The sequence below is a fragment of the Parasteatoda tepidariorum genome, chromosome 4, assembly GCF_043381705.1.
Source record: "Parasteatoda tepidariorum isolate YZ-2023 chromosome 4, CAS_Ptep_4.0, whole genome shotgun sequence".
Taxonomy (NCBI): Eukaryota; Metazoa; Arthropoda; class Arachnida; order Araneae; family Theridiidae; genus Parasteatoda; species Parasteatoda tepidariorum.
In genome coordinates, this window is record NC_092207.1 from 42125115 (window position 1) to 42138495 (window position 13381).

The 13381-nt window shown below is 27.9% G+C and overlaps 1 protein-coding gene across 1 annotated transcript; it reads left to right on the forward strand.

Annotated features, from left to right (window-relative positions):
• The first annotated feature begins 173 nt into the window (after window positions 1–173).
• LOC107440752 (uncharacterized) lies at window positions 174–8540 on the forward strand. Its single transcript, XM_043038726.2, has 3 exons — window positions 174–392; window positions 2842–3665; window positions 6733–8540. The coding sequence occupies exons 1-3, from the start codon at window positions 369–371 to the stop codon at window positions 7112–7114; spliced, it is 1230 nt and encodes a 409-aa protein (XP_042894660.2). The 5' UTR covers window positions 174–368; the 3' UTR covers window positions 7115–8540.
• The last annotated feature ends 4841 nt before the right edge of the window (window positions 8541–13381 follow it).

Consider the following 13381-nt stretch of genomic DNA (forward strand, 5'->3'; position numbering starts at 1 on the left):
TATATATATATATATATACAGAGAGAGAGAGAGAGCAACAAAAACATAAATAAATTTTTCAAGCACTTCTAAAAATAATCATTTATTTGAATATTTAATCATGAAGGTAGAGAATCGTAGATTATTTTTTAATCAAAAATAATGACAATCGATTAGATATTGTAAATCATTCCTTTTGATATCTCATATCTAGGAAGAGAATCGCCCTTTCTCCTAATTGGTTGAATTTGAAACAAGTGATAATATAATTTTTGACATTTGTTCCTTTTTTCTTCTCAACTTTTTCAATGTTAATCAAAATTTAATTCCTACCGAATTCGTCGTTTTTTTTATTTGTTGTTACTCCTTAAATTATTAGGTGAACGAGAATGGCCAACATAAGAGATATCGAAGTAAGTTCTATTAATTACACCCATTCACGTACCCGTTCATCTTTCTTATTTGTTCATTAATTCTTGTAATATTTGTGGATATTTTCAAAACATAAGGGGGACCGGAAAGTAATGTCGTTTCGGTGCATTCGATATTTGTTATCGAGATTTTATTTTTAATCAATAATATATTCACTATCGTTAGCAACAACCTTTTACTGCCGGATAAAAAATGGATCGAAAAAAAGGAATTGCTTTTTAAGACTAAAGAATATTTAATGTCCCGGAACCACATTACTTTCCAGTCTCCCTAATACTTGAACATTTCATGTCCCACGACTTTAAAACGTTTTAAGTGCTGAATTAAATTTCCTAAGTATTCAAATTAATTTATAGTATGTTTTCAGTAAATGTATAATGAGTTCAAATTAGAATTTTTAAAATAACGCATGTGTAGTACCTTTTTCAGATACAACTTAAGTGCTATGTCCAAACCTTCTTTTCTTCTTATTAACTGTAGTTAAATCAATCTTTAATTGAAAATTACTATTTACAGTTCATCTAGTAATTAAATTATCTAGTCAATTAAAAATCTATCTTGTTGTGAAAATTGTTTATTCTGTAATCTATTGCAAAGCTTATCTAATATATAATTAAAAATTACTTTGGTTTTAAAAATCAAGCATTTTAATATTGTCTAAGAATTTTTTTACTTTTAATGTAATTATTGTATTACCTTTTTTCTGCTCAGTTGGCAAAATTGTTGTTATGACTTTCTGTATGTAGAATTTTTAAATAAATTAATCAGTTTAAAAATTTCCATTATTCTTGCTGTATTCTAAAAAGATAAAACATTAATAAAGTGAAGTTGCTTTATTTACTAAAACAATTGTTTCAAATTTATTGTTTTAATGTTCACTTGATTTTTAATGGTAAGATCAAATTTTACTTTTCAGTTTTGTATAAACCCTTACTTAGCCTTAGTTCATACTTTATTCTATTCGTATTCATATTTTGTATTAGCTCATACTTTATCTATTTATTATTTTGTATTTGTATGGCTTCTTATTTGTTTCATATATTATTTGTACATTACTTCGTATCACGAACCTTCTCCCACCCTTTTAAAACTGACATCGCTTATGGATGAATCTTTAGTTCATACCTTATTCTATTCTTATTCATATTTTTATATTAGCTCATACCTTATCTACATATTATTTTTTACCTTTATGGCCTCTCATTTGTTTCAGATATAATTTAGGCATTACTTCTTATCTCACGTGTTCTTTAACATACTACTAATTGCTGTGTGTTAATTGTGCTAATTGTTTTTACATAAGTGCAATTGAGGCTTATTTGTTACCCATGTAAAAAAAAAAAAATTCATTTCCTTTACCGGGATTACGTTAGAATTTTATTTAGGAATGAATTTTATGAGTATTTTATTTGTAGTATTTATTTGTAGTATTATTTGTAGTATTTATTTGTAGTTGTTATTTGAGTAATTTTATTTGTAGATTCATTTTTTTTCTTAGAATATAAATCAAAAAGGCATAAATTTTTATTAATCTCCATGCATTTATGATAATAACCAGATTATCCGGGATTAAATGTTGTAATAAAATAAAAAACATTTTCTTCTTATTTTGGGTTTTATTAAATTATTTTTTCGAATTAAAATTTTTTACTTGTTTTTCTCATAGATGGCAGCACTAATATGCTACTTGCTAAAAAATAATTTTCGATCAAATATATTTTTTAATTTTATTTTATTCGATTCAAGCGATAAGCATAACTTTAAAGATTTTACCTCTTTGCGAATTTTGTTAACTGTTTTATTAGTATTTTACTTTTAAACATAAACCGCATTTTGTACACGGCGGTAAGTTTGGTTACTGCTTTCTTTCATTTCATGCTATTTTTCAACAAAACAATTTTTTGCGATATCGACACATATAAAGAATAATTTTTATCTTAGGATAATTATTCTTTATTCAGAAATATCGCATTAAATTATACCAATAGATGTGTCGTGAAGAAGACTGTTGGCTTTTTCCCATTTATAATTTTCTTTTTTATATTATTTCATTTTTATATTATTTTTTTCGTTTGTGTTTATATATATATATATATATATATATGTATATATATATTAAATTGGTTGGCATTTTAGAACAAAGAATGAAATTTGAGAATTATTATATACCTTACTACTTTACATTGTATAAATTGCAGAAGATTTGTGAGTTACATTTGGTACATTGTGGGCAACATATACATTGTAAAGAACCATCTTTAGCTTAGTCATTTATATTTTAGTAACTTTCGTTTAAAATTATATTATACAGGAGGAAATAGTTGTTTTCTCTCATTATCTTAGCTCTTTTTGTGTTAATTACTGTAATATTGTAGTAATATTTTTTCATATCGAACATATCTTAATCTATTAAATAATACATTTTTATAGGTTTCCGGTAACACAGTAAGAGAAATACAGTTGCATAATCAAGGAATACTGGAATTCAGTAGAAACGAAGAACCTTGCAACGACAGAGAACTACTTAGCAGAATTCAATTTATGTATGAGATAATGAGACATGAAATGACCATTTACGACGATTACTACTCCGAAATAGAAAGAAACTTCGCTAATATACCTACCACAACCACAAACCTGTTATTAAGAAACATTAATACATATTCCAGAAATCTGACAGAACTCATAATGGTGTTCAGAGCTACAAGTCAAAAACTTGATTATATTTCTATGATATCTGAATCTGTCAGTTTACTTAGTTCAATGGCTAGTTTAGCTAAAAACATCGATATGATTTTTAATAATGAGTTATCCAAAAATTTGACAAATCAGGCCTATGACACAAACCCAGTTTTGGGTATGATATCTCATGTGTTTTGGAATTGTGTTCCGCAATCTATATATTTGAGATTTTTAACATCAATTGGACAAAGAATGGGTACATGGTGGGTTTTGCGAAAACTTTTGAAAACCACCCAAAGGTGTAAAGAATCATTGGAAGAAATTAAAGAATTTTTTAATCAATCGAAAGAAATGAATGAGGAGGTGAAGAGCGCTTACTTTTGTGAATGGGATGACAGAATTGTGGATTTAGTTGAAAAAACTTTATCGGATCACAGTGCTAGAGCTAAAACGTTCGCTGTTCTCTACGCATCAGCATTAATTACCAATCCTTTCATGCTCCAAAGATTTGACTTTTTGACAAAGATTTTTACATTTAGTACAAGCACATTGGGAGAGAAATGGTACCAAAGGTAAGAATAATGGATTCCGGGTCAAAACTTTGCGGTTAAATCTTCGCTGGACAAAATTTTGTGGCGACAACTTTGACAATCCATAACTTCATGGGTATAAAACTTCGTCGAGCCATAACTTCGCGGGTACTAAACTTCACCGTTCTATAACTTTGTGGGTACTTAACTTCACCGACCCATAGCTTCGCGTGGACAAAATGCCGCTGATCTAAAATTTTCAACTCCTTTCTGTGTAATAGCTTTTTAGCAAAGATTTATTAAACAATTTTAAAAAAAACTTTTTTTAAATTCTTTAACATTTTTGATATGATACAATTTTAATCATATCGTAATTTTATCGAAAACTTACACTAATTAATAAATTTAACTTCTTTTATTTGGATAATTTTTTCATTAAAATAGTCCTCATGTGAAAATTAGAAATGCATGGAATTATATTGCATGGAAATGAATTCAATGCATCATCTTTCAATTTAAATTAAACAATCAATTAAATATTAGCCATTTAAATATTAAACTGCATATTCTATAATTTTGAGAAAAATCATGAATATAATTTGGTAAAACTGATCTTATAATGTTTACAGTAAATGCAGTACCACGACAAATATATTTAATAATCAATACGGACAGCTGCAATTAATGAGCTAACAGTAGGAAATCGCAAAGTGTTTCAAATAAAAGAGTGTAAAGAATGTTTAAATATTACCTAAATTCTCATTAAAAAATAAAATTCGATCTTTTTTTTCCTTGAAGGCAAAAACTTGATTAAATCAAATAACATTACAGTTGCTCAGGTGAAAATGTACCCAATGCTTATGTGCCCAAATATAAATAGTTTTAATTTCATAAGAATATATCACCAGGCCTTTCAACAAAACTGGAATATTACAAAATTTGTGCTGCAAAATATTAAGTTACGAATAGCTGAATTTGAAATCTAATTTTACCTTAATTATTCAGAAAAAAAATATTGGCCTTTTTTACAGCGCGCAAATCTAGTGCAGTTTGAATTAATGAAGGGATTGAAAGAAATGTTCATAGAAATAAAATGTTTCAAATAAATATTGAGTTGACACTGTTTATTTTATATGCAACGTCTATTGAAACTACATAAATAAGTATATGTTAAAAATTAGAGAAATGTACGAAAATCTTACGTTCATAAAACAAGACGATATATGAAGTGGGCAAAACTTTTCATCAGTAATAGTTTCTTTATTAATTTAAAATATCATTTCTTAATTTAAAAAAATCATCATTTTTTTATTATACAGTGCTTCCCTCTCATTGTTACTAATAATTAGAAAAAGATACTATATTTTGCATAGGGAAAAATTTATTTGCTGTGAATTCGCACGATGTTTTGCCCACGCGAAGTTTAGTCCACGTCAAATTTTGTCAACTTGAAGTTTTTCCCAGGCAAAGTTTTGTCCGTGAAGTTCTTATAATAAATGTTCTTGATGGCAAACGCTCTTAAAAACTACTTCGTAATCAAAATTGTTTAATAACTTCATGTTTTAATGACAATAAAATGCAATATAGATTGTTGCAATTTATTAAACAGGGGTAACCATTTTAAAAATAGTGTTTTAAATAGTTATTCGTTAAAAATTTCACAATCTTCACAAATTCTCCACAAATAATCCAACTGACCTTAAGTCACAATTTTTCGAATAAATTTGAGTGGTACATTTGGTGACCCAAAGCTTAATAAGTATGAATTAATTAATAAGGAATTAAACAAAATGCGCTTTGAAATAGTTATTGCAAAATTATCAAATTGTTTTAATTTTTAAAAAATCGGTTTTTAGGTAGTTCTTTTGATTCCGAATAATTACACTGTTACGCGAAATTATGGTTAATTCTTTGGACTGAACAAATATTTATTTATTTATTTTATTTTTCCTTTTGCTGCACTTTATTTTATATGTACTTTACGTTTAACTTTAAATTTTACTTGAAATTTTACTTTATACTTTGCACTCTACTTTACAATTTGCTTTATACATTACTTCATACTTCACGTCTTACATAATCCTTCACGCTATACATTTATTTACATTTTATTTTGTTTTGTGCTGTACTTGATATTCTACGCTTTACTTTATTTTACGCTTCACTTTTCTTTTCACTATACTGTAGCTTAATTTACACTTTAATTTATATTTTATATTTTACTTTAAGCTTTACTTCCCTTTATTCTCTGTTACTCCATTTTTTTACTTTTTTCCCCTTTATTTTACTTATTATATTACGCTTTGCGTTTTAATGTAGTTAACATATCACGCTTAACAATTTTTTTTTTACTTACTTCAAACTTTACGCTTCACTTTATTTTCGCTTTACTTTAGTTCATACTTTACTCTACACATTGCGCTTTACTTTATACAGTTTGCTTTGCTTCTTAACTATTTACTTTTTGCTTTATTTTACTTTACGTGTTACGTTTCACCTTATGCTTTGACCCACTTCTAGGTGGGTGCTGGGTACTTTTGGTCCTGATTGTATATGAAAACCAGAAAATTGGACATTCTTGAAAACTTGACTAATTTTCCTCATCCATTTTTTGCTGAGTGGAAAAAAAATTAATGCATTTAAATCAAATTCAACAAAATGAACGAATAACTAACGTATGAATAACCTACATATGAATGACCAACATATATTCTATAGCTTGCATTATAATAAAACAATGCAATTTTTTCTTAATTCAAAAAAGCATAATTTTACCGAAACATTCCCATTAAGTAAGCACTGTAGAAGCATATAAGCATTGTAGTCAAAAATATACAAAAAAAACTAAATTATTATTTTTAAAAGAAAAGTCTTCCAGATATTTTCGCGGTTTTACAATGAAACTATCTGGATTATTGCCTCTAATTTGCATAAGAGTAAAATTAAATGCAAGGTATTCCAAATTTTTAGTTCTCAATGTATAGTTTTTGAATCTGTGTTCATGTAGATACCTACTCTATAGAGGTTTAAAATTAGCATTTTTAATTCCAATTAATATTCATTTCTTTTCTCCTTGATAAATAATGTTGTTGTTTTTTATTTTCAATAGAAATTTGATACAAGACCTGTTTCCGAAAATTACACTCAGAACTGGAAGAATTGACGTAATTGATGTAACAGAGCTGTCGAAGTCTTCAGCCTTTATAGATTTCGCCATAGTTCCAGAAACTGCCATAAATATCCTGGAATCAGGCTCAAAAACAACAATTAAGAATCTGGTACAAGTGGATACCAAATCTGCTACTCCCTATGTTTACGGCGCACTGGATTGTATTTTTATCTATTTCTCTTACAGAGAATTAATGTATGGAGTCAGTAATAAGAATTCAGCATTGTTTAGAAACTTAGCTTCAAGTGCAGAATTACGCTTGCAAAAAATAAACAGCTTCATGCTAAAATGTGTATCAAGAAGACTGGCAGTCGATAATTGAAATCAAGCAGACTAACTGTTAAGAATCAAGAAGAGTAGCCGATTTTTGGAAAAAACTACTCACTGTAAAAATGTCACGAAGTCACAAATTCTCACACACACATGCACACATATACACCGAAGAGCCGTTACATTATGACCACCCTGCTAATAACATGTAGGACCAACTTTAGCCCTTAAAACTGCTGACACCGGCCGTGGCATTGATTCCACAAGGTGCTGATAGGTAGTCTGAGGTATCTGGTACCAAGCGCTCACCAACTGGTTCTGCAATTCCCTCACATTGCGAGTGGGTACCGTGGCAGCACAAATTTGGTTTTCCAAGTAGGACCACAAAGGCTTTATTGGATTAAGGTCAGGTGAAATTGGGGGCCAAGACATGACTTCAAAGTCACTGAAATGTTCCTCGAACCAATCCATGACGATTCGACCCATATGACATGGTGCATTATCCTGTTGGTAAACACCATCCCCCACAGGAAAAACTGTTCCCATGAATGGGTGAACCTGGTCTGCAACTATGTTCAAGAAGCTTGCAGACGTCAGGGATTGTTCTATGAGGATTATGGGTCCTAATGTGCTCCATGAAAACATTGTTCTTGGGCGAGAAACCATGAAAACCTGGGCGAGCCCATTGTTATAGATAGAGGGTGGTCATAATGTAATGGCTCTTCGTTGTATATACTATAATTATTTTTTTGTACTACAGTGTGAATATTTACAAAATGTATGCATGGTATTTCATAAGGACCATCCTGAATATGTACATACTGAGAAAAAAAGTGCGGTCAAAATTACTAGAATATGGTAAAATTTACCGCTTTTCTGGCTCCTGGGATCAACAAAAGGCTATATAATTCTTCTCGAAGTACTTAAGTTACAATTTTGGTAGAATTAGCAATAAAATATGGCTTTATAACGTGTATTAAAATTTGGTAAATTTGATACAATTTTGTAATTTTGTCATGATACCTAATATCATGGCATATAAACCATTTATTCTGTTAAATTAACTTTTCAATTTTGTATTCTTTAATAAATTTCCGATAATAAGAACTAAAATTTTGAAAACCAGAATTTCTGGTAAACAATTATCTTATGAACGGAGAAATTACCAAAAGAATGACTGAAATACCGTATATTATGGTTATATTAACCAGAATTATGGGGATTTTTTCATAAGGAATTTTATTGCTCTACAGCACGGCAATTTTACCGGAATTTATTTCTCTGTATATAAATAAAATAACTATTCGTTTAGTCTTTTCTAAAAATAAATATTTTGCATATGAATATATATTATGAAAATATATTTTGTATATGAATATATACTATGAAAAAATATTTTGTTAAATGAAGAATTTTTTTACCATAAAAATTACTATTTCCCTTGGTCATTTTCAAAATTAAAATTATTCTAAAATGTTTTCTTGAAGGGCGAATTTTTTTTACCAGATATGTCATTACCATACACTACGGTAATTGTACCAGAATTTCTTTCTCTGTGCAAATTTAGATTCCTTTCCAAAAATAGCAAGAAGGTGTACAGATTAATATAAAGATCACGAATTAATATAAAGATCTTACAAATCTCTATTAAAGAAATGGAAATACAAAATTTCAAGGTATGTTTCATTCCCTAGAAAAAACTTTTCTCTTATTGAGCGAAAATGGAAGTTGATTGAGCTAATAGGAGAAAAAATTTTAAAAAACTGTGTTAATTTTTATTCATTATAAGAGTTGAAAGTATATTTATTTTATAAGATATTGAAATTTATATTTTGTTACATGATTTCTTATCATTTAAATCGTTAAACATCATTCAGTTTTAAAAAATTTCGTGCATTAACTATTTGAAATGTATTTCAAATTACTTAAGACAATGTATCTGTATGTAATGCGTAGTAATATATATATATACCAATAATAAGGAATGAGCAAGAATNCTAAAGCCATCCTTCTTTTGGACAATTGCAAAGCCCACCCGCCAGTAGATGAGTCAGTTTCTGGAAATATTGTTGCTACTCTGCTCCCACCTAACGTAACATCTTTGATTCAACCCATGGGTTATTCAAAATTTTAAATGCTTTTATAGAAGGTCTTTTATTCAAGGCCTGTTAAATGCCGACTGTGACGTGACTGATTTTCAAAAAAAGTTTACAGTAAAAGATGCCGTCTATGCTATTGCACTGTCTTGGAACCTGGTAAAAAATACAACACTCCAAAAATGCCAAAAGTCAAGAAAACAAAAAGACATTCGTGACTTTTTTTAAATCTAGGTGAAATATGTTTTACAATACGCATACATACATTATATGAAATGTAAAATAAACTTTGTTGTATGTATTTGCTAGTTTAATTATTAACCTAATTGTTCGTATAATTACCGCCCGATAGACCGGAATTTTCGGGAGTCCGGCACCGAGCCGGTCCCGAACGTGCCGGATTATCGGACTTCTACTGTATATATATATATATAACTTTTATTTCATCAATCCTCGTTTACAAAATTTGGTTTTGCAAAATTCCTATTTTTAGCTTAATGAAATGCAATTAAAATATTGTAAAGTAATCTAAAACTGTGTTTGTTTTATTTGTTCTAACATTAATTAAACATACTTAGATTTCCGGAATTAAATTTCTATTTTAGACAAGCTGAGTAATATAGGTACAATTTGTTTTTTAGTGCTCTTCGTACGGGATAAAAAAAAGAAAGCAATTAATAAACAGTACTTAACAAAACCCTACGAAATCCTACAAAAAACTGAACAACATAAACCGAAACAATTAATAAAGCTAAAATAATTCCATTATTTATTTATTATTATTTTTTGTCCTTGCTGGTATCCCTAATTTATTGCATTAAGCAAAACATATTTTTAGAAGTTAATCCCATCATAGTAAAGATTAAGTGCATTCAGTATCATTTGGTATGATGGTGTTGTTCGAGGTGAAAATTTAATAAATATTTACCGCAATCAAGTAATTTTCTCGGATACTTATCCCTTTCGAGGGTCCGTAAAAAAACCTCTTTTCACTGCATTTATATTAAAACACAGCAATATTGTTACTATTTAAAAAGGCACCAAATATACTATTTGTACCTGTATTAATATATTTGGTACATTTTAAAACTGCACCAATTACCATAATACTAGTAGTGCATATTACCAAAATTTATTAATTAAGCAACATTGGGTTTAATAATGGTATGGCGATTTTTGGTTTTTCGTCTGAAAAAATTGGAATTGTTTCTCCTTTAGTTTTGTTTAGTACATGGCTTATTTTATTATTTCAATTCGAAAACATCATGAGCATCATTGACGTAAATAAGGCGTAATCATTGACGTATGGTGATTGCTTACGCTTCTCTTTAATGAATTAGTACAATTTCTCCATAAATTTTGCTTTTTAATGCTCTGCTTATTTTTTTTCACTTTAATTGGTTCCGACAATCGAAATTAATCAAGTACCATTGTGTTAATGGTGATTTTTTGCTCTTAAATGAATTAGTACCATTTCTCCATTTATTTTGCTCACTTTTCTATTTCAATAAATTCAATTATTATTCTTGCTCATTCATTTTAATTATTATTTTTGTTTCATTTCGAAAATATTATCACAAGCATCATTGACGTAAATTACAGTTACAACTTACGCTTCTCTTTTGCGAATAAGTATAATGTTTCCATAAATTTTGCTCTTTATTTCGTTGCTTATTTTTTTTAACTTTAATTGGTTCCGACAATCGAAATTAATCAAGTACCATTGTGTTAATGGTGATTTTTTGCTCTTAAATGAATTAGTACCATTTCTCTATTTATTTTGCTCACTTTTTTATTTCAATTAGTTCAATTATTATTCTTGCTCATTCATTTTAATTATTATTTTTGATTTAATTCGAAAATATTATCACAAGCATCATTGACGTAAATTGCAGTTACAGCTTACGCTTCTCTTTAGCGAATTATTTCTCTTAATTATTATTTCTCCATTAATTTTACTCACTTTTTTATTTCAGTTACAAATGTTTTAAAATTGTTGAGTTTAATGGAAACACGTTTTAAAAGTATAACTACGAAAAAAAATGTGCTTTCTGATAATAACTCTAGAAATGTCAGTTTGGCGACCTAAACCACTTTCCTGCCCCATTCACTTTGATCACTAAGCTTATCTGATAAATCAAATAAAACACTATTAAATATTTTGGAACAGGTAATAAACTGCTTTTATTAATGAGTACTATAATTTAGTAAATATCAATGATGTAATCTTAAAAACATTCAGAAAAATGGAATCGTCTGCAGCTTCATTTTTATTAATGGAAAGTTTCGAACCAATGAGAAAATTCCATACGATGATTCCATTCGAATCATCCAATTGAAATTTTTAAAGTATTTTTAGAACCGGGGAGGAAACGGGCAGTACAACGGGCACTGTCTAAACTTCCGGACTATAGCATGAATAGTTTTGGAGTTGTAGGAGAAAAAAACATAGACAAACTCTTTATTTTATTATTAGAGACGAACTGAATACTTGTTCTTCATACTCAGTGAAAAAGAAAAAAAAGAAAGAAATCAATCCTGAAGAACACAACGAAATCATGCACAAAACTAGACACAAATCAATACAATTAATAAACCTAAAATTAATTTTTTCTGTCTAAGTATCATATTTTGTACTTTCCAGAGGCTTTACGTTATTAAATTAAGTTAAGAAAAAAATGTTTTTAAAAGTTCATCCCATCAAAATAATGATTTACTGTATTCGGTATTATTTGGAATGACTCAATTTAGTAAAAATTAACTATTACCGAGCGATTTTCTCCAGTACTTACCCCTTTCAAGGTGATAGATGCAAATATATTAATATATGCAAATATATTAATATAATATATTGCATATAGCAATATATTAATATAATATATTGAATATATTGCATATTGCATATATATATGCGAATATATTATATTAATATATTGCATATATTAATATAATATATTGCTATAGATGCAAATATATTAATATAATATATTGCATCTATATTAATATAATACATTGCATCTATGTAAGTAAATTTGATATCTACTGAAACTGTACCAATAATTTCCAAAATTAATTACGCATCACTAGTGCCACTAACAGTAAGCCAATTTCTTACACTTCTCCTACACGAATTAGTACTATTTCTTCATTAACTATATCTTTTTATTGTGTAGCTTATTTTTTTTTGTTTCAATTGTGTTTTTTTTCCATAAAGTTATGTGTGTAGAGTGAAAAATTTTAGTAACCTTTTTTTGTCTGTCGAATTTCCACTATGAGATAAGATTGTTTGGCAACAATGATAAACTATACTGTTTCTTTTTTTATCTAAGTTGATATGAAATTTTGCAATGTATATGAATTGGTATTTATACTTGTCAATGTATTGGTATTGGTAATTACAAATGTAACTCAAATGATGTTATTTATCTTATAAATTAAAATGATTTCGCGGCATTTTTATTACGTTTTTCAAATCAGATGATGATTCTAAAATTGGTACGGTTTCGAAATCTTTCTACAAATTTCAATTTCTAGTATTTGCTATTTAACAAAGTAAAGCATTTTTCTAATAGCAAATTATGCTATAATGATATCTTGGGAATCATGCAAAATAAGAAAATAATTTAAACTAAAGTAATTTTTCTCAACATCTTCTTTTAAAAGAGAAGCTTTCTCAAAATTACCTGTGTAATATATAAGTTCAAACATCAAAATAAAAATGCGGTTAGAATTCGCTCAGATAAAAAAAGCAAACAGTTGTGGTCTATTGAATTGCACTTAAATTTATTTACTTTTCACAGACCAAACAAATAAAAAACGATAAAGTAAATAAATATATGATTTATTTGTTCAATCTTAGAAAAAAGGATGAACTTATGCACTGAGATCAGTCAGACGTTTTGCACTGATTGATTTTAACTTTGAAAATGTTCTTGAAATCTTATCAGCTAAATGGCTATAATTCTGAGACTCGAAAAAAAAAACTTAGCAATTACTTAAAACAAGTGTTAATTTAAAGAAAAACTTAGGCACCAATGAAAATTAAACAAAATAGTTCAGTATATTATCGGAAAAGATCTACATGGTAGCATAAAGAAAGAATAAAAAATATAATATACGAGAATATAATATAACCTCGTATAATGAAATAATTAGTTGAATATTTTTTAAATACTAGTATATATATATATATATATATAAATATATATACATATATATATATA